At 36.8% G+C, this 21,333-nt stretch overlaps 1 protein-coding gene across 2 annotated transcripts in view; it reads left to right on the forward strand.

Annotated features, from left to right (window-relative positions):
- The window catches only part of LOC128991934 (tuberin), a 43,641-nt gene extending 23,911 nt beyond the window's left edge, over nucleotides 1-19,730 (forward strand). The window contains exons 8-35 of one of the 2 annotated variants that reach the window (XM_054415222.1): nucleotides 142-293; nucleotides 851-1,023; nucleotides 1,498-1,672; nucleotides 2,069-2,290; nucleotides 2,564-2,765; nucleotides 3,144-3,262; nucleotides 3,791-3,959; nucleotides 4,832-4,993; nucleotides 5,241-5,437; nucleotides 5,794-5,910; nucleotides 6,087-6,238; nucleotides 6,874-7,028; nucleotides 8,196-8,284; nucleotides 8,900-8,990; nucleotides 9,811-9,888; nucleotides 10,051-10,175; nucleotides 10,460-10,577; nucleotides 11,890-11,913; nucleotides 12,634-12,811; nucleotides 13,050-13,224; nucleotides 13,801-14,010; nucleotides 14,128-14,300; nucleotides 14,569-14,704; nucleotides 14,823-14,918; nucleotides 16,867-16,986; nucleotides 17,629-17,769; nucleotides 18,454-18,624; nucleotides 19,511-19,730. In XM_054415222.1, coding sequence (XP_054271197.1) covers nucleotides 142-293; nucleotides 851-1,023; nucleotides 1,498-1,672; nucleotides 2,069-2,290; nucleotides 2,564-2,765; nucleotides 3,144-3,262; nucleotides 3,791-3,959; nucleotides 4,832-4,993; nucleotides 5,241-5,437; nucleotides 5,794-5,910; nucleotides 6,087-6,238; nucleotides 6,874-7,028; nucleotides 8,196-8,284; nucleotides 8,900-8,990; nucleotides 9,811-9,888; nucleotides 10,051-10,175; nucleotides 10,460-10,577; nucleotides 11,890-11,913; nucleotides 12,634-12,811; nucleotides 13,050-13,224; nucleotides 13,801-14,010; nucleotides 14,128-14,300; nucleotides 14,569-14,704; nucleotides 14,823-14,918; nucleotides 16,867-16,986; nucleotides 17,629-17,769; nucleotides 18,454-18,624; nucleotides 19,511-19,693 — 4,103 coding nt within the window. In that variant the 3' untranslated portion in view covers nucleotides 19,694-19,730. The remainder of the gene's footprint in view (nucleotides 1-141; nucleotides 294-850; nucleotides 1,024-1,497; nucleotides 1,673-2,068; nucleotides 2,291-2,563; nucleotides 2,766-3,143; nucleotides 3,263-3,790; nucleotides 3,960-4,831; nucleotides 4,994-5,240; nucleotides 5,438-5,793; nucleotides 5,911-6,086; nucleotides 6,239-6,873; nucleotides 7,029-8,195; nucleotides 8,285-8,899; nucleotides 8,991-9,810; nucleotides 9,889-10,050; nucleotides 10,176-10,459; nucleotides 10,578-11,889; nucleotides 11,914-12,633; nucleotides 12,812-13,049; nucleotides 13,225-13,800; nucleotides 14,011-14,127; nucleotides 14,301-14,568; nucleotides 14,705-14,822; nucleotides 14,919-16,866; nucleotides 16,987-17,628; nucleotides 17,770-18,453; nucleotides 18,625-19,510) is intronic. The other variant, XM_054415223.1, reaches the window with a different exon arrangement.
- The last annotated feature ends 1,603 nt before the right edge of the window (nucleotides 19,731-21,333 follow it).

Here is a 21,333-nt window from a genome sequence, read left to right on the forward strand (position 1 = left end):
ATGTCAAAAATAAATTATAATTTGAGTATAATTTCAAATTCCTCTTTCAAAACAAAATGAAAATTATTTTACAATTTTTCCAATTTTTTTCAGCGATAACTTAATTAAAATGTGAAGTTGAAATATTGTTTTTTTATGTAGAGAACCACCCAAGCGAGCCAGTTACTCTCCTCACAACCACATTCCTACATGAAGCCCTGTGTACGGTTGAACAGCTGATAGAGCTAGGCCAGTTTAACGGCTCTGTTAGAACTGTGTTCCAGCTGATTGAACGATGCTCCTCTGTCAGACCGGTGAGTGCTGTAATGTCACCTACTTGGGGCTACTAACAATTACATAACTGCTCATACTTAAAGTGTTGGCATTAGTTTTTTGTACATAAAGTAAATGTCATATTTTGTGAATTGAAGTGGCCTAATTACGAACGGATTATTTATTGATCCATTGAGATTTTTAGATTTTTGGCATTGGTAACATTTTTTTACCTAAAAACCAAATTATCTTGGTCATACGCTGTCTGAGTGCTTGAAAAGAATCTTACAATATTTTAATCCAAGATTTTTTTGAAATAAATAAATAACATAGTCTTTTACATGTAATTTTATCCAACGGACGATTTTCTTCAGTAATGTAATCTAGTTGAACAAAATATATTGTCTTAAGCTGCAGCTTTTATTCACTAAATAAGTTTGTATTCTAATGTAATTCTCGTTCTCAAAAGTTCATGTAAAACGTACAAAAAATGTTATCGTTGTTGTAATGTGTAATATGTTTTAATGAATATTGTCATAGGTAGGCTGCTTCTTCCATAAGTCTTGATAAGAAGTGTAATAATTTGTATTGTAACTAGGAGAGCTCTGTGATGCGGTTAATCACCTATCTGTCACGCTCCATCGTCCCAACACAGCATGACTGGCTAGGAAAACTCAACAGTCTACTGGAACTGTACCTTCACCAGGAGACCAGAACTAACATACGACTACGAGCACTAGACGTGTTGTCCTCTGTCACACAAGCCAACAGGTAACCTGCAGTGGTCAGTAGACCTACAAATGTATCACGTACCTTGAGGTTCTGTAGTCTAGAACCAGTATGAATGCCCGTCTCTTGGGATAACTGGTATATGCGTTGATCTAAAGATAGTAAAGAACCACAACCATTACAGTATAAGTGACATGGATACACAAATCTGAAATGAGTAATGCCTTCTATAAGCCTTAGACGCTACCACAAGCTACTAGTGTTTGATTGGTATCATTGATTTTTACCATACATTGATTTTACTTCATAAAAATAGCACAAAAAGGCAAGAGGAAGAGTGCACTATGCTAGGAACACCATGTTGCATTCTATTTATAAATACATTCATTTTTCAAAGCTGACTCCTCACTGCTCAGCTAGGCCAAAACATATGATATTCTTTGAGCCCTTTTACATTATTTGGAAGTTTCTCAAATTAAAGTGGTTAGAAATGTGACATATATGATTATATTATAGGTTCCACTTTGAAGATGAGTTGCTGGAAGTGGTTGTGTTGCCGCACCTAGAGCATGTGGACCAAGAGAAGGACGTGACTGTTCGTAACGCCATCGCTGCGTTGGTGACGGACCTGTGTCTGCACTCTGCTGCTGACAACAAGCACTACCTTGAACTGCTGGATATACTGGAGAAGGTTGGTACAACCACAGAAAACATACTACTATAACCCAGAATGCCAACCGCATGGTAAAAACCATTAAGTGTTTTGAGAGAGCTTTGCCTGTCAATCCGTAGGCAGCGCCACCAGCGTTGCCATGCACTCAGCATAGCAACGCTGGTGGCGCTGCCTACGATTGACAGGCAAAGCTCTCTCAAAACACTTAATGGTTTTTACCATGCGGTTGGCATTCTGGGTTATAGTAGTATGTTTTCTGTGGTACAACTGATGCTTATCAGTTCTTCTGTGTGATTTCATTTTAATCGTAGTAACTTGGTTGTTTTTACAACTCTTTGATTTCTTCTAAGGGTCCTTGGTTTGATTAAACTCTTTAATGTCTGAATCAAACACATTCAGTTGTAATGTGTGCAGGTGATGATGAGAGCCTTTGAAGCTGAAGAGAAGCCACTGACAGAAGCAGAGGCTGTGGATGTCAAGACAGCTGTTGACGGAGTTATAAAGATCTTCACTTCCGCCATGTTCACTGTTCCATCAGCCCATGCTGTCAGGGCCTATCGTATGTTGGTGTCTTACATAGAGCTCCACTACAACAAACCTGTGCTGTTTGACAATGTTACCAGCATCCGTCTGATGGTAAGCTACTTTAGTCCACACATACATTCACATTCATAAAGTAAAGTAAATTTCTTAAATATTCTTTAAGGTAGGCTACTGTTAATATAAATAAATATCATTTCATTTATCAGTGCTTAACAACAAAACCATATCTAAAAAATATAAATGCAGCAGTATACTTGATGACACAACTCTTGACTTTAGTGATGTACCCAGAAAATAATTCTAAAAAGAAGGGTTTTTGAATATAATAAAATTTAAATTAATTAAATCAACCTTCTATTCCACCAGATCCTGGAGTGTTTCCTGCGACTAAGAGTGGACTCTAGCTACAGGTTGGGCTACCCAGGCTCCGCAGGTCCCCGCTACAGTCAGTATCTGCTAGTGGGGGCCCCCCGCACTCCACCTGCTAGTCCAGGGCCCTTTGACATCACCTACCTATCACTGACTCAGGCCTGCAACGCTCTCATCACCTGTCTGCGTCAAGAGCTAGGTAAATACTACTACAATTGTAATTAAGGATAATATAAAGCACAAGAGTCTCCTGGTCGCTCCCAACATTTGCATGTTAATAGAGTGGTGTGGACATGTTCATTTAAATAACATTAAGAGCTAAGTCTGCTACATCTTCCGAAGACGTCTGCAGATACCGGTGTGAACAGACCTTGACCCCGAAGGGGTCAAAAATCTAATTAATTGTGTTCTGTGAACTTGTGTGCTAATAAATGTTACTAACTTTTCAGGTAAGTTAGTTGTGTATTTATTTTTCCTTCCAGATTCCTAAACCTGTGTTATTCCCTCCAAATACCTAGAACTAGAATAAGAGTTGGTTAACCCTGTGATTACTGATTATCCAAAATTATCTGTTCAGATTGGAAGGTGCTGCTGTCAATACTTCAGGGTGTGATGCAAGTGGTGAAGAACAAGGCTCTGATATTGTCCAAGCATGATAACAACATCGATCATCTGGCTCACACTCTCTGTGCTATGGTCAGTGACGACATATTTCTAATTTAACAGATTCTCATTAAGAAAACCCTTTATTTTGCAAGATTCTAGACACATTCTATGGTGTCGAAAAATGAGGGTGGTCAATAGAGGAGCCTCTATTGAATTAAGTACTATCAAAGATACTTATACTTAACAATTACCCTAGATCCGTTCTGCTGGTTTAACTTGAATTTCCAAGATTTTGCACGGTTGCATGTACTTCACATTTTAGTGATCTCTCCAAAAATCTATTAATAGTAGAGAAGCTTCTTATTTTATCATGGATTTTGGTCCAAGAGTCTTCTTGCATAAAAAAAACTAAGGTATAAATTCAATGGTAATCATCTGTAAAGAACTACACCCTCACATTGTGTAGAGTAATGTGATAGTGAGGATTTTCTGTTTTTTAATGTCCCTCCACAGCTTTCTTGCTCTTCGAGTTTCTTCAGAATTCTTATCGTCCCTTATTAAATTTTTGCAAAAACTCCTCCTACAGGTTTCTAACATCATGTTCTCTATGCTGTTAAGGTGAGTGATAAAAGCCTGTGTCTACCAGAAGTGCTGCGCAACACTCCACCCAAGTTCACCAGGTCAGACTTCCAAGGTTACGTGTTCCCAGTGTTGGCAGCTCTAGCGTCATACCATGCTCAGCTGGAACCCAGTCTGCAGCAGAGACTCATCAAGTGTTTGGAGTTTGGTGAGTAGTAGCACCAATCAAAATCATGGTTAGAAAAATAAGCGTAAAACTGAATAGACAGGCTAAATCCTATGGCGAGTTTGTTTGATCAAATTCTTAGAATATCAATATAATATAGGGTAAAGGCTTTTGTTCGTCTTCAGTCTTAAAATATAGTATAAGGATGACTAGTTTCAGGACAAAGCCCATTTTGAAATCCACATCTAATTGGTTAGTCCATAAATCCGGCAGAATTCTTCGTCAATACATAAATGCACGTCGACACATAAGGTTCACCTTTATACACAGAAAAGAAAACATTTAATAATAGTATTTCCGGGTAGAATGGCAGTTCCGTAGAAAACATTTAGCAACGGTCCCTTTTGGTCCATTATTATAACCTGTGTCAGTTTGTCCTGTGTTTAAATGTGGCCTGCCTACCATTAGTAAATGTTTTCTGTGTATAAATGTGAACTTAATGTGTTGACTTGCATTTATATTGACAAAGACTTCTGTTTATGGACCAACCAATTTGATCTGGATTTAAAATGTGTTTTTTACACAAAGCTAATCATACTTAGACTATATTTAATGAGCGAAGACGGACAAAATTTACGTAACCTATTATATTTATATTATTCCTACAATCAGTCTTGGTGGCAAAATGTTTAAGCTTAGAATATCTTGCTAGAGATTTGAAACATGTTAGTTAAGAAATAAGAATAACCTAATTTGCTTCTGTGGCATAGGTTTTTCACAGTTTACTTTTGTTTAAAATTAAGTGTATTCGTGTCTGAAAATTGCCTGTCTGAAAATTGTTGTTGCTTTTCTGCAAAATTTGTCAAAAAACCTCAATTTTTGTACGTCCAATATACGTATTTTGCTGTTGTCAGGTCTAGTGTCAAGATCGGCCAGACAGTGTGTGATGGCCTTGACCTCTTGTATCCTGGAGATGAGAGATGCTATGGTCAAGTTGCTACCTGAGGTCTTGCTCAACCTGTCTAAGATATCAGCAACTGTCTACATCGCAATACCCATCCTGGAGTTTCTCTCAAGTAAGTTACAACTGTATCTCCAGTTCCCTCCTCTCTCATCAACTCAAGTGTCATAAACTCACATTTGTTGCAGTCTTTACTACAACCCATCTCAATTTAACCAGGGTTTTCAAGTTTTGCGCAAACTAATCAATGCATCCATTCTTTCCTTTGGATTCACCAATTTGTACATTCATTTGGGAGCCCTACCTAATTATTGAGTTTTTTAACTTACCCCATGATGTAAGTTCCAATTATATTTTTTCAGCTCTGACCAGACTACCCAAGGTATATGCCAACTTTGTGGTGGACCAGTACATGTCAGTGTTTGCCATTGCTCTGCCATACACCAGTCCCTTCAAGTACAACCACTACACAGTATCACTGGCTCACCACGTCATAGCTGTGTGGTTCCTCAAGTGCCGTCTGCCATTCCGTCGGGACTTTGTCAAGTTTATAATCACTGTGAGTCAAAAGATATAATAAACAATATATAGAACACAGTGATGTTTTCAGTTTTTCAAAGTTTTTATTCTTTAAAAAGGAAGTAAAGGAGTAAAAAAAAGGTCTTATATACTTACTTCCCCATGGTAGAATGTCAACTAAAAGTAAATTTGCAACACTCTAAAATTTTGTGAGCCTATCAAATCAATAGTAATGCAGCTTACATGCCAATAACATATTCATGTGTTTTGTCATATTCTCTTGCCCTGAGAATCTTAATTTTATATTATATGAAGTAAATTTAAGGTTATTGCAAGATAAATTTGTATTACCAAGTATATTCAAAAGTTACATCAAATTTACTTATTTCCTTTCAGGGGTTGAGAGCCAATGTACTAGTTCCTTTTGAAGAAGGTCAAAAGAAACCAGCGTTCGTTGAGCTTGTCAATGAAGACTCGTCCAATCGCAAACGCAGCTCAAGTCTTACAGAGCAGGTATAAACTTTTCCTACATATATTTTAAACACTATTGTTTGTGTTTTTAACAATTTCTGCATTAATGCAGTTTTTTGATAAATATTGACCTGTCTCTCCATCTGTTTTGGGTCTGTGTAGAAGCTTAGTGTGAAATAAACAATTGACACATGACTACTAACATTACAACACCTCAGGGCAGTCGGCGGCCGCAGGGCACCAGTGGGAGGTTAGACCTCAAGCCCAGAATTGATGAGGCTCTGATGAACTTCCATAAGGAGTTGACTGAGACATGTATTGACCTCATGGCACGATACACGTTCTCTACATGTTCTGCTTTGCCCAAGAGGTAAGTTGTGCTTCTGTCGCTATTATGATTCAAATTTTAAGATAAATAAACAAACATATCTTGTCAAGTATTTCTCAATAATTACACACTGGTTTTCAGGATAACTACAGAAATTGTGTGAAGATTTAACAAACAAATTTAACAACTAAAGATGAAATGTACCAGGTAATAAACAATGAGAATTGGTTGATGAATGTAATTCTTAACTGACTCCATTAGATTGTTCTTAAAGCTAATGGTTGTCATTGTTAACGGATTTCCATATTTTATATTGTCTAAGAAAGCCTTTATACAATGCTGGCTGGAAATGTGAGAGATTTCTCCTACTCTAGCCTCATGTACCGGAAACTTATTGTGGAAGTGAGTAAATTGTTGTAGACCTCATTAAGGTACCGTAGCCTCTCAATGAACTACTGGGCTTAGTAGATCTAAGTATGTGAGGAATTCGCAAACAAAGCATTTGGTAATTACTGTGAAAATTTCTCCCAAACTGGAGATCAACATCACACAAGGTCACAAGCTTTGAAAATACATGTACCCCGAAATGTCAAGTTATACATAGTTTGAATTTGTTAAATCGTAAATACTGCTGCACAGAACCAAATGATCCTGATCGGTGCGTTGTACATGTACAGGACGGCCATCGCTCAGTTCTTGCTCAACGAGGGCCACAGCGCCACCTGGCTGCTGGGCAGTAAACTGATCACTGTCACCACCAGCGGCTGCAGCCAGAAACCTCTGAAGAACGGACTGTGTGACAAGTGTTACCACACCTGCCGTCTGGAAAAAGGTGATTAAAATCTTTTCTTTTAATATATTAAACTGTTGACCATAATTTTGTTATTGCTCTACTTAGTATATAAATCCAAATTTATTTTAAAAATTGAAATCTTACTACACATTGTAGTCTGCTGTAGAACAAATAATAATATGACATTAAATTTTGCAAGTTTGTTTAAACCTAATTATGATAATTGTTATATAGGTGGTTTCTTATAATATTAATAGAAAATTTTAATTTTATGGCTGTTAAAGATATTAAATATAGCACTTGATTTTCCAAATTGAATTTCTACCAAAATTTCTTAACTTGTTGAGGAATTGTTCCTCTTGATCCAATGAGTATCCATATACTTCAAATTTAGATATTTTATATTTTTCCGAATAATAGGGGATAGTTTTCTTATAAATATTTACTTTTTCTTCATGGACTTCCTGTGGCTGATTTTCATTTGTCTCAAGACGAACTGTTGGGTCTATAATGAGACCGAAATCTTTCCCCTTGTCTATGTCACTCCACCTCACAGAGCCCTCTTCTTCTATAGCTGTGACCTCTTCATAGACCTCGTAACTTTTCTTTCTGAATTGATCGGCTATGATTTTTCTGATCGTATGGTGGCGGGTATTACGTAGAAGACTACAAAATGGGCACTTTCCAAGGACGCGAACAAGAGTTTCAAGAATAAATTTCTCAGATACAGGACAATGCCTGCACTGGTTCCCGTCCCTGGATCTCCCATGAAGACTTCTAAGAGGAATAACGTCTCCGACCATTTTCAAGTATTGTTTGAACTCAGCTTCTGTATAAGGTTGAAAGCAGCTGTTATAAGGCAACAAAACAACATGAGGCGCACATGTTACTGTTCTGGTAAATTGTTTAGTGAGGATTTAGTTGTGAACAATCTATTAAATGGATTAATCTCTAGTGCTAAATCATTCTTAGCATTCCTTTGTAACAACATCTAAATACTAAAACTAAGTAACTTGAAAACCCTTATATTTAAGGTTATCAAGTATTAGTGACTAAAAGCATCAAACAAGTTCTATTACCTGATTGGATTTGTTTAATAAAATCCCTTTGTTTATACATACATACCCCATTATTTGGTACCATAAATCATTTACCTGTTTTGAGTTTTTTTATTGTTTGCTGGATTAAAAAGTGATTGATCTTCAGATTCACTGTTGTCTCCATCTTTGGAATCAGCTGACCCGGAGAAAACTCGAGGTCTACACAAAACTCTCTCCAGAAGTGGATCAACAGAGGTAAGGTTCATCATCACTTGTATAAGGCAAGGCAGTTAAGATCATGTCTACTAGAGACAGGTCAGAACACACAAGTGTAACATTTACCGTCTCACATTGGTATAAGAGTCATAACAGTGATATTTCGAGAACATCACCGATGTTCCAGTGAGAACTAAACAACCCTCATAGTAATAACCATCACTACCGACAGCGCCTCAAAGCCCAACAACTTTATGCTGTTTTATATTTAAATCTCTGTAATGTTTGACGCCTATTCTGTACTCTATGTTCAAGAATAAAGTATTCTGATTCTGATTCGTACTACTTCAGTCAACTTCTCTTCAACGTACTCTCTGAAGAACAATATTATGACGAAAATCAGTGTTGTGTTTTGTAAATGTTATTGTGTATCTATTAGCGATTCTTAACATTCTCGGGTAAGCTAGCTTGACCCTATTATCTTTCCGAAAAATCCTGTTTTTGACGTTTGTAATAATGAAATATTGTTTGTCTACTACAAAAAATAAGTTTAATCGTTTTAGTTACAGGAATAAGTCAGGAAGATAGTCACAAAATCCTCAAAGTATTTATAAATCTTATGGCTTGTTATATAATTTATTAACATTATTCCAGATGAGTGGTGTAGGACTTGGTGAGGAGATGAGGAAGTCTGAGACATCGTTACATGACTCTGACCCTGGACGGCTTGATCAGATGATCTACGGTAGGTAAACTTAACTAATTTCATCAAAGGGGCAATAGTTTACTCATTTACAACAGTTATCTAGGTGTTTCAGAATAGTTTTGATCAAGTTATTTAATATGTTTTACATCTGTCACTTTTTTTATAGAGATTAAGTAGATTTTAACAAAATGATTTTTGTAGCTTTATCACGGAGCAAGATCGTGTTAAACATGTTTTATATCAACTACTTACTACAGCTTTGCGTTTTATCACTAGGTATTCCACGTGATGATTTTAGCTACCTAAGCAAATAACAAAACTAAACGTTTAACTTGTTTTGCAACTAGTTTATGAGAGCAAGAGCACCCAAGATTAGGTTTATTTCTGTACATGGTGAGAATTTCACTTATTAGACAAACAGATAGGGAATATTACATATCACTTCAAGTTCAAACAAAAGTTAAGTATTTTTTGGTCACCCATGACTTTGTCAACCTGAGAGAGAATTGTGTAGCAATCAACATTGGTATCGCTGTGTCCTTTTTTTAAAACGTTTTTATTAGTTTATAAGTTGAAGTTATTCTTGTTCATATCCAAGTCAGCTCTTATCTTTCACAATTACAGATGGGTCGATTGCAGTTTTTATTGATTCCGATGCTGATCATGATTGCATGAATGTGATTAGGCAACAGGAATCCATGGAATCATATTTGAGTTTTGGCAATCAATTCTGAATTCTGGTACAAAGGACAAAAGTCAGTGGTATTAAAAATTGCCATTTGGCATTGACCCACCCCTACTCACATTCTAATTAGCCTTGAGATTTGTACCAAAAATACCAATCAACTTACTGTTGTAGGAGCCGAGAAGCAGGAACGCTCACTGTGTGCTTGCTGGTGTCAGGGATGGGCGGAGATATACGTACGCAGGCCTACAGGTACGCCAACTCCAGAATGATCATTAAATGGTTTCATTTAATGATTAAAAAAATTAAAGGACTACCTACTTTACTAGTTTTTGCATCACAAAGTTCAATTGAAACCCCTTCCTTTTACGCTGGTTTAGGTATAAAATGTTAAAGTCTGTGTGAATGTCGCAGGAGACATGTCCTGGACTATGAGACTACAGAATGAGCCACACTCAGTTGAAGTGTCTTCTATGTCTGACATCACAACACTCTTCCTTCCCTCTCTGACAGCTCGCAAGACTGAGCTGGATCTTGATGTAAGTTGACTACGATAATATGTGTATAATTAAAGTTTTGTAAGTCTTTCAAAAGTATAAAGTGTCCAATTTCATCAGGTCCACATCTAAGTTTCCAACGTCCAAATTAAGTTTCTTTCTTGGTCCTGAGGATGGTTTTAACCACCAAAAACTAAAAAGCTACCACTCTCAGGTTTGAACTGGTGACCACTGTTAGGCAAACATTAGAACTATTCAGCTACTTTAGTATATCAACTCTGATCAAGTGTGATTTGATCTATTAATTGGTTGGTAATTTTGGACAGTTGGTGCCTGCTGCTGCTGTCAGTGATCGGCCGATTTCTGAGCCAGTAAGTATCCCTGGCTCTCCAGTTCGTCACAGTAGCCAAGACAGTGTAGACACTCTCGGAGATGACGATCTAGGTAAAGCAACCACACCTGTGATTAAAGGGTTAGACTTTTAGGTCAGTGGTTAGATTAAAATGGCAATTTATTGAATGGGAGGAATCAAATTTTAATGTTTAGAAAAGTTTGGTTTGTTTGTTTGAAACTCTTCAGCAAATATGATTTATTTGTGAATTTGATTATTGCATGCAAAATCATTGATTGGTAGTCTGAAGAATGTATAGGGGAGCGAGCTGGTCTTGTGGTAGAATGCCCAATAGACCCTAGGTTTTGTGTTCATAACCTGCTAATCACCAATAGATCTTAACTGTTTTACAACGCAGCAACTCTCCTAGGTTTAGCCTAAAGTAATGTGTAAAATGGTTTAGCGTTAAAGCCAAACGTCCTGAGATGTGAAAGCAAGACTTGAGGGAAGAAAAAACTGAGCTTGTTCACAGCACACCTACTGATATGTTAGTATTGTACATGTAGAAGTTGTCATAGAGACAGGTTGATTGTTTACGTCTGTGGAATGTACACATGCATTACCTACAAGATTTAACACGTTGACTACGTGAGGTGCTCCCCAGTGGCGGGTGCAGCCCTGGTGCGACACCGAATCAGCGAACGCATTAAAATATTTCAGTCTAATGAATCACAAAAGAGCAGTGGTGATTGTGCTGCGTTACCCCTAGAGTGGACGTAGTTCACTGAAACACCCAAAGGTAGTAGCACTGCCTGGATCCGTAGCCAGTGTCTTTGTAATGTGGGTCAAAGAGAGAAAATCCTCAAAACCGGGACAAAAGCATTGTCAGACGGGATATTATGGGAAATTTTAGTACCAACCTACACCAAAATAAAGCTCGCATTCTAATCTACAGGCTGGCAACGATTATAACGTCCTCCGTCTGAGGCTAAGCTAACATTGACTCAATATATTTCAGTTGGTCTGGTGCCCACTTTTGTCAGCGCACGCCGCATTGAAGCGCTAGCGACGTCGACCAAAGTAGGCGTTAGCAGTCAATGTGTTAATCAGAAATCATTCATAGGGTTTTTAACTTTTTTATACAATTTTTATGTTCTAAAGAGGTTTAAATCAAGAGACTGAGGTTAGTAAAGAGATTTCATGCTAGACAAGCATTTGAATTACCTATGTGTGCGGTCTTTTGTATTTAGTTGAAAGTTACACAATAAAGTCAGTCGTTGTTACACAATATGGTCGTTGTTTGTTGATACTCATTTTGTAGAGTAGTTATTAGTCCAATGTGGCGTTGTTTGGTATGGCCATATATGATACCAAACCAATTATAGTGATGTATAAAAGAAAGTACAGATTATTTCCTTGTCACAGGTAGCAGTGTGTTTCACCTGCGGGGTAAGATTCAAGCAAAATTATCACCTCTCTTCGTCATGCTGTAGATCTGTCTAAAATTTAACTCTTTCTACTAATAATGTCGTATGAGCTTTGATGGTGATGGTTTTCAATTTAATATGGCTTTTTCAAATATGAACAATTAATATTTACTGTAAAATATCTATTATTGCTGTTGACAGTGTTAACAACTAAAAAACTTCAATAGAAAACTTTTTGGCGTGGTAGGTAATAATGCTACATAATGAGTTTTAAAGCTTTGCTAAACTCCTAGCTTATATAATAGTTGTCACATAAAACTGTACAAGCTTTAGAAAATGTCTATTTTAGTACCTTTTCCTTAATGATTCTAAATCAATCAAAACAAAATAGTTATTATTCTAGATGTTTGAGCCCAACATTTTTTTTTTTTTTTGCAGGTAGGTATCTTATATTATTTTGGTAATTTTTGACGCAACAAGATTTCAGTCATATAACTAGAGCAGTGGGGAATCTATTGCAATCGGTCATACATGCATAAATCATTCTAGCATGGCACTTTGCTGAGCCATGCATTGAATGAAACAGCAGTATTGCAAACATTTGTGATTATCTAAGCTTATTAAAATTCTCCCAACCTGTAATATACATTTCATCATTTGTTTTGAATTTTATTGTGATTGTGATCTTATTTAAAATGTTTGTATAATTTTTAGTAACCATTTAAATTGTTGTAACTATTAGAAGGGTCTGGGAGGTCCCGTAATCCCGTGAGACGCTCCAATTCCAGCCCCGAGATGAGTGCCAGCTGGAAGAACCCCTTTATGACCCCAGGTAACCAAGGGGGGGAGGAGGGCAGTTGGGAGACTTCAGCTGGCAACACCAACGAGACCAAGAAAAAACAGACTACCAAGGACCTCAGGTATACGGTACCTTAATTAAAGCTTTACTATACACCCACATTTTTATTTTAGTGGGCCCTTTTAACCTTGAATTTGCCCGTCCACATTTGGGGGCCAAAAAGATTCTATCCTTGTTGCACAAAATCTCTATTGGTCTCATTTACAGCTATAAATATGCTTTGTACAATGTTCCTGCCGTTTGCTCTGTTGATATGATCATGACCATGTTTCACAACTGCGATTATTGTTGTTGAGCAGGGTAAACTGTGAAGCCATTCCGGAAGAGATGGGGACCACACCACCCAAGACAGATGTGGCTCTCCCCGCCACCACCACCCCTACAACGCTTACAACCCCCGCCACAGACCAACGCAAGATGTCGGCCCCAGCAGCTGTACCTCAGGAGTGGACACTTCCTACCGTTGACTCCCAGGTGAAATATTTATTGTTTAATCGATAACAAATTGTTGAGTTTGAATTATTTCTGTGTAGTGATAAGAATAGATTTAATCCAGATGTGCCACAAGCTCCCGGATTATGGAGAGTTTTGTTTTGTAGCAAATCAACAAAACCTTTTTAAATTACTTATCATTAAGAGTATATTTGGAGTCATGGAGCAATGAAAGTATGCAAAGTGATCATGTGTTTAGATACCTATACCAATTAAATATATCGTAGGGCCTAATTATTGAATTAATTGTGTTATACTGACAACATCCCATGTTATTGCTGAGATAATATTGGTAAAAGAAGTGGTACCCTCAAATTATGACTTTGTCCTTTATTGCAAACAAAAATGTATTATTTTTGCCCTATTTATTATTAGAGTCTAGACAAGTTGGTTAAACCAATCAGTTTTAGAATTCAGGGCAGATAACAAGACTTATTTTGCCTAGGCAGAGGTAGATAACAAAAGAATCGGTTGATACAGAGTTAAAGTACTGTACCTACTTTATTAAAAAACTTTTTATAAATGTGAACAATTTTTTAATTATTATTTATTTGTCAGCAAACACCTGCTGTGAAACCAACTCAACCGGAGCCAAGTTCAGTCGCACCCACAGTGAAGAAAGAACCGCAACCTGTGAGAGAGGAAGAGAGGGAGAGAGGAGTGAAGCAGCCACTGACACTTCCCCCCACCTCCCATCTTGCAGCCAAACCTCCCCTCTCACCCCCCGCCACCCAGATGTCTCCCCGCCTACAGCCCAAGCAAGTCAAGGTAAGAATCGTACTTACATTTTTAACGAGTTATGAAGCTATTTAGGTAACATTACAGATTTCATACAGTCCTTAATGTACATATAGTGAGACTAACTATGACTTATCATCGCCACAGCCGCAGGTGGAAGGAGAGATGCGGCCAGATCCCTCGGCTCTCCCTCCGCTGGCATTTAAGCGGGACCGAGGCCACACCATCTCCGTCATGAGCCCCATCCGCAAGGACATCAACATCATCAAGAACCGCAGTCCCCGCACCAAGGAGCCACCTCGCTCCGGGGTCAGCCCCAGGTCTGTAAATAATTGTTAAATGTTTGGGGGAACGGGTTGGGGAATATCCACCATCATCTACTTTGACCACTTTGGCACGTTTCGATTAAGCTCATCAGCTTTAGGCTTGTAAATCCTAACAGCTGTAGAAAATCAATTTATTTGTTTTCCATTGAGCTTTTGCTCACCTTTCCCAGGCATATTTTGTAAAATGTTGTTGTTTGTGTTAAATTAGTACCACATGACCTAGCTAACCAACCCTCACTAACATGTGTGTTTGTGGTTACAGTTTTGTGTTCCTCCAGCTTTACCACTCAGCACACTTTGGCAGTGTGTCCGAGCGGCCTCTTGCCCTGTCCAACTGTCAGATGGTTCAGAGAGCCTTCAAGAATCTTGACCGCATCCCTCCCTACGAGACCCACAAGGTACACTGACATTTTAACACCTCTTTTTCTGATAGTATTCAATATAGATGGGAGTAGTCCAGTTAGTTACCCTAACTGGACAAACAATCCTATTACTTATAACAACCATTATGTTCAGGTGGGAGTGATCTACGTAGGCCCTGGCCAGGCCAACAGTGAGGCGGAGATTCTTCGCAACCAATGTGGCTCCCTTCGCTACACTGAGTTCCTTCAGGTAATTAATTATGTGTTTATTTTATTTTGGCTTCTTTGTGAATTCTTACAAAAGGTGAGAAATTTGGTAATTATAAAATATGATAGACCATTTAATATCAAGATTGAGTAAATGTAAAGTATTACATTATACAGGGTGATCAACTCAAGGAGGCCACCATTGGGATATTTCGGAAACAGTAAGAATTAGAGAAAACTTTAAATGGGGGACATTCCTTTATTTTTTGTGACATTTCCATTTTCCAAAATGGCGGCCAACTTTGAAATTTCTTACGGAACACCCTGTATTTATAATGTTTTCGGATAGAACATGCAATTTAAAAACTGTTTCATCCTTGACATTTTTTCGATAAACCCACTCGTTTAGGAGTTACAGCCTATGGAAAAATGACTTCCGGTGTACATTTTACATCATGTAGCTCCAAAATAAGTAGGTTTATAGCGAAAATGCGAAGAGTAAATAAGTCAAATAAGTCTTAAAATTGCATCCACATTCCATTAAGACTATAAAATACACAATTTTCCACTTTTCAAGTTTGCCGCCATTTTGGAAAATGGCCGCCATTTTTAAATAATAGAATTAATATTTTTAACGAATTTTATGGACTTTTTGGAATGTGGATGCAATTTTAAGACTTATTTGACTTATTTTCTCTTTGCATTTTCGCTATAAACCTACTTTTTTGGAGCTACATGATGTAAAATGTACACCGGAAGTCATTTTTCCATAGGCTGTAACTCCTAAACGAGTGGGTTTATCGAAAAAATGTCAAGAATAAAAAAGTTTTTAAATTGCATGTTCTATCCGAAAACATGATAAAATACAGGGTGTTCCGTAAGAAATTTCAAAGTTGGCCGCCGTTTTGGAAAATGGAAATGTCACAAAAAATTAGGGATGGTCAAGTCTCGAAATTTCGGGAAATTTTCAGGGAAATTTTAAATCTCGTTACACGAGACGAGATTTCTTTTTGACCGAGATTTTTATCGAGACGAGAATTAAAAAAAAAAAAAAAAAAAAAAAATTAAAAACGCCTGCAGAAAGTCAATGCAATACCCGCAATACAGGAGCGTGTTGTAGTTGCGTTTCCTTTGCGTAGGCGTTCTTATTTAATTAATTCTTTAAATGTAAATATTACTTTAATTATTTTAATAATATTACTTTAATAACATTTGAGAAGTTTTGTTAAGTGTAAGCAGTGTGAGGAATGTTTTATTACTATAAAAAGTCAAAACAAGTAACAATTTTATAAAAATTAATATTGCTTTTTTTTATTTCATGATTTATTTTATTTTAGGATAAGTTGAACTCTATCCTAACTGATATCACTATGTTTCCTAATCGTAGGCATTTTTAATAAGTTAGGCGTGATTAATAAAAAAATGTTATGCTGATGTTTTTTAATAAAAGATTGTAAATATTCTTGCCTATTATCATTATTTTTGTATTTAAACAGTCATCTAACAATGTTACAAAATCAGGTAAAAATTTTGAACGTGCATTTCCCGTTGTGTATGAGAAGGGAAATCCCATCTCGATCTCGTCTCGAAATTTTATGAGAAATAAAAAATCTCGTCTCGTCTCGTCTCGAACTAAAAATCCAATCTCGTCCATCCCTACAAAAAATAAAGGAATGTCCCCCATTTAAAGTTTTCTCTAATTCTTACCGCTTCTGATATCCCAATGGTGGCCTCCTTGAGTTGTTCACCCTGTATAAAACTACCATAACATTCAATATAAAAGCCCAATATTATACAAGAAGGGACTGTATTGCAACTCCTAAAAGTGGCATTTTCTGGTGCACACTTAAGTTTCACATACAAGGCAAAGCAAGGAATAAATCTTGAACATTAAATTTGGACATTATAAACACACACATTTTGTAATGTTTGCTCATATTCTCTTTGCTGCATCTTGACATTAGTTTATTGAGTTTGTGTTTTGTGTGTAGAGGTTGGGTACCCTGATCAGATTGGCCGATGTTGATCCTCAAACTGTGTTCCTTGGGGGACTGGAACGAAATGGCAATGATGGGAAATTTGCCTACAACTGGCAAGATGACGTAACTCAGGTATGGTACTTTTAACTGTTAATTGTTATTAGGTAAGTTTTGTTTTGGCTTTAACATTTCTCTTAATTTTTGTCTTAGAAATCTGTATTTTTGTCCTAAACAGCCAAAAGTAAGTTTTGTTTTATTCTCAAATGTGCATGGTTCTTTTAGAGTAATTAGTTACAAATCTATTTTTATTAGAATATTGACAGTAGCTTAAAGTCAAGAATAGTTTTAAGCCTGATTTGTTTCTACCCATCCCCGTTAAAAAACTTCGGTCACAGCATTTTGAATGACAGGTCTTTCCAATTAAAAATGTTCTCAGTTTAAACAAATGGCAGTGACAGTGATTTTATTTTTATTTTTGTGTGCCGAGTTTTTGTGTTTGATTTGCCAGGATGAGTTAAATCACAGCCTTCTCTAATACAAGGCCACGGCAATATAGCACCGGCCAGTCTATCGGCATGGTGGTAACAGTAATACAAACGTGAAAACATGAACGTTGTGCAGAAGCTCCTATTTATTATTTATTGCAACAGCTGTTCGGTAGTTCGATTCTACAGTTAAATAGATGAGTTTTACAGAATATTGAATTTAACATGTGTAAGAAAATTTTGTCCTTCTAAATAATTTTCATAATCATGCTCGTGGATGTCTCATCAGGTGATCTTCCACGTAGCCACTCTGATGCCTACCAGAGACAATGATCCAAACTGTAATGCCAAGAAGCTGCACATCGGCAACGATCACGTCACCATCGTCTATAATGAGAGTGGGGAGCCTTACAACAGGAACACCGTCAAGGTAACTAACTATTAGCATCGACTTTATGCTTTAACTATCAATACAACTAGACATTCTACTCCCATTTTAGAATAAAAATGAACTTAGTTAAATTGAGCCACCTACAGAATCTACTGATGTAAATTACTGATATCTGTTTAATATGCCTACTTTTAACCACACTACACTCAAACGACAATAGAAGCTACGGTATATTTTATGTCAGACTAAAATTGTACACTGTAGCTCACGCTTTAAGCAGTCTATTGTATTATTTAAAAAACTGACTACATTTGGTCTATATAGCCCCAAATGGACATTGTGGATATGGTCTATATAGATGGGTATCGTGGATGTGTGTTTGGGCATTTTTAAGTTACTTCAGGGTAGAAAAGTCAATGTTTTGAAATACCAGAGTAGACATCCCATCTATATAGGCCAGCTTTTACCATGTTTTATTCAAATATCAAAAATATTTCAGTTGAGTAATACTTTCTGGTTGGATACAATGCACACTCAGTGGGGAATCGTTTGGCTGCATGTGCACACATACTCCCAAGAGATATGTAAACCTTTTGCCAGAATTGTATAGTGTTTTTTCTCTCTGTGTCTTATTTGTTTCCTTTCCAGTCTGTAACTGAACCTCAATTTCCGTCTCAGTTAACACCAGCTATTTGCCAAGTTATGTGTGTTTGTGTGCTGCAGTGCCAGTTCAACTACACGTGCGTGGTAGTGGAGCCGCTTGACCATGGCATAAACCTTCTCAGTGTTAAGGCAAAGGATGAGCTTGTCCAGCACATCGGCCACTCTGAGCCCAAGATTGTCTCCGACCAGAACGTAGCTCTTATGGCCAGACAGCTCGCCTTGCATGCCAACGTGAGTCATCAGTTAAACATCAACAAAATACACTAAAACTCACTCTTTTCTAAACAAGCCCAAATTCCAAAAAGGTCATGAAATTATCAGGTTTCCCAATGAAGTTGTTTGCTCTGTGATATTACTCGTCGTATTGCACTATTATAGGTACTAATTTAACCAAACAAAGGTTGTGTTTAGCCATATATTGTTTAGACCTTTGGATTAGCTACCACAATGGCTTCTATCTTTTCTTTGCTGAACAGCAACTAATCAATTATTCGGGTCTGTTGCTATTTTGTTAATATACATGTCACTCATCTTGACGGATTGAAAACAAACAATTCACAATCTATTTGACAACAATAAACTGAATAAACTAAAACAAAGATAGCTCAATATACTCTCAATTCCTTCAATATTAATAATTGTGGTTTAGAATTGAGAAGACGGTGACAGAAGTTATGTAATTTAATTTGCATGCTAATATATGATTGGCTGCTAAGTTGAAGGGTCAAATGGGGGTGCTGGGGGGAGGGTCTAAGACTTCCATAAGCTCTTGAAGGATTGGACATGCTAAATTACAATCTGAATATGTTCATACATACACCTTTCTCCAACCATTTATATCAACTACTAATGGGTTTCAAGAAGGAGAATCAAGATCACAGAATGCATTTCATACTTTGCAGAAGCATTGCATTTTCCCTTTCATTGTCATCAGCTACTACGACAAAATTAAGCTTCGTATAAAGATAAGAACGCGGCTAGAATAGTGGAGTTAGAGGTAAAGAATTGCTGGTGCCATATTGGCACTAGCTTACTTCTTCTTAAATGGAGGCTGATCAAAATTCATAGACATTCCTTGTGTAATAGGCCAATTGTATTTGTAAAATTAATTTTTCAGTTGGCGTCACGAGTGGCCTGCAGTCTGAAGACTGAGGGATGTGACCCGTACACGTCCAACTGGTTGGAGCGACTGCGTCAGATCAAGAGAATCCGCAGCAAGATACTGCAGGAGGAAAACCCAGTTGACCGCCACGCTGCTGCACGAAGATTCAACATGGAGGACTTCACAGAGTACTCATAGCTTACTTATATGAATAAAGTTGTTTTTTGTTACAGTTTTTTGTTTATTGTATTTTATTTGTACCTTGTATTAACACCACAGTGGCCACTGTTTCATGCTTTTTGACACGGCAGATTTAGACAGACTGATACAGAGCCATTTGGCAAGTCAGGGGCAGTTTATATGATACCACTTTAATCTTCAAAATAGACCTTGACTTTTAACTCTCCCTGCTTTAGGCTGTCAATGCATTGGTGTGTTGCTAGCCTTGGTAAGCACCTCTAACCTCGGTGTGAGATGCCAGCGTTTGTGTTCCTGTTCAGTAGTGATGTGTCAAAACCGAATCTCAAAACCATCAAAACTTTGAAAAAGTTTCGGTTTGGAGATTTGATCACCAAGTTTTGAGATTCAAAAGTTTAGAAATTGAAGATTTTGGCAGTTTTATTCTTGAATCTACTGACATTTTTTGCATCATTATTATTATTTTTAACACTGTTTCCATTCCACACTAGCTGATAGCAATAGAGCAAACACAGTAAATTGTATTCTGAACTTACAAAGGCATCTTAAATATTATAAGTGGAACAACACAGTTTCATAACGATATATTAGCCACTAAATGTTCTAATTAGTCTAATATTCATGTTTATGTTGGTGTCAGGAGTTTAATTTATTTTAATTTCAGAAAAAAATGATATGGGTTTATCAGTCACATGTCAGTGTCAAGTGTCAACCTCTTTCAGTTTGATTACATTTAAAATTTTATTATTAGCTGCATTTTTTTCTGTAACCTTAACCTTTGTAACCAGCTAAGTAAAAAGGTTTCGCATTTAGTTGTGAATTTAGGTGTGAACACAGATTCGAGATTCGGCATTCAATTTTTTTAAGTTTCGGTTTCGGTTTTGACCACTTTTCACTGCCTACTGTTCAGTACCGTACCAAGTCCGAATATTATAAGGAAGGAATGTTTTGTCCCTCCCTTAACAGCAAACAGAAAGACCGCTATAATAAATTAACATTACTTTTAAATGGGGTAGTCCCTATAGGGCTAGTTTTTCATGAATGATATAAGTTGAAAAAATATTACCAAATACATTTATATCAACTGTATTAACAAACACTACTACCCTCACACAAAACCTGTGTATTTGTTTGATTGGCTGATTATACTTGATTTATAAAAATGAACCCCCAATTTCTTGTTTTTAGGTTGCAATGAGTAAAAAATTTGACAAATAAAAATTAGAAACAAGAAAAAAAATTGAAATAAAGAATATAAACTTTGACGTGTTTGCTGTAAACCACACACGGCAGCTCTGCACATTGCCAATATTGGTTGTTTCTGGTTATTCTCTAATGTAGGAATCGGAAACAGAATATTCCATCTGGTGAGGAAATATAAAAAAAGATAGCAAAATATAAGTCATGGAAAATTCAACTAGACACAGTTCCCACTGTGGATGTTTAAAAAAAAACTTAGAGCGCACTACCGGGCAACAATCTGCATTATCGATATAATGTTTTACAACAATAAAAGTTCAGAGATTTAATCACCAAACCTAATAACAATATGACTCAACTAGTATAATAATAATGGATTAGTTGAAAATTTGTTTGAAAACTTTTTAAAAGAAAAAGTATTAGTCAGAGGTGTAATATTA

The sequence above is a fragment of the Macrosteles quadrilineatus genome, unplaced genomic scaffold (assembly GCF_028750875.1).
Source record: "Macrosteles quadrilineatus isolate MER2022 unplaced genomic scaffold, UCM_ALF_1.0 Scaffold_4__1_contigs__length_99947679, whole genome shotgun sequence".
Classification (NCBI taxonomy): Eukaryota; Metazoa; Arthropoda; class Insecta; order Hemiptera; family Cicadellidae; genus Macrosteles; species Macrosteles quadrilineatus.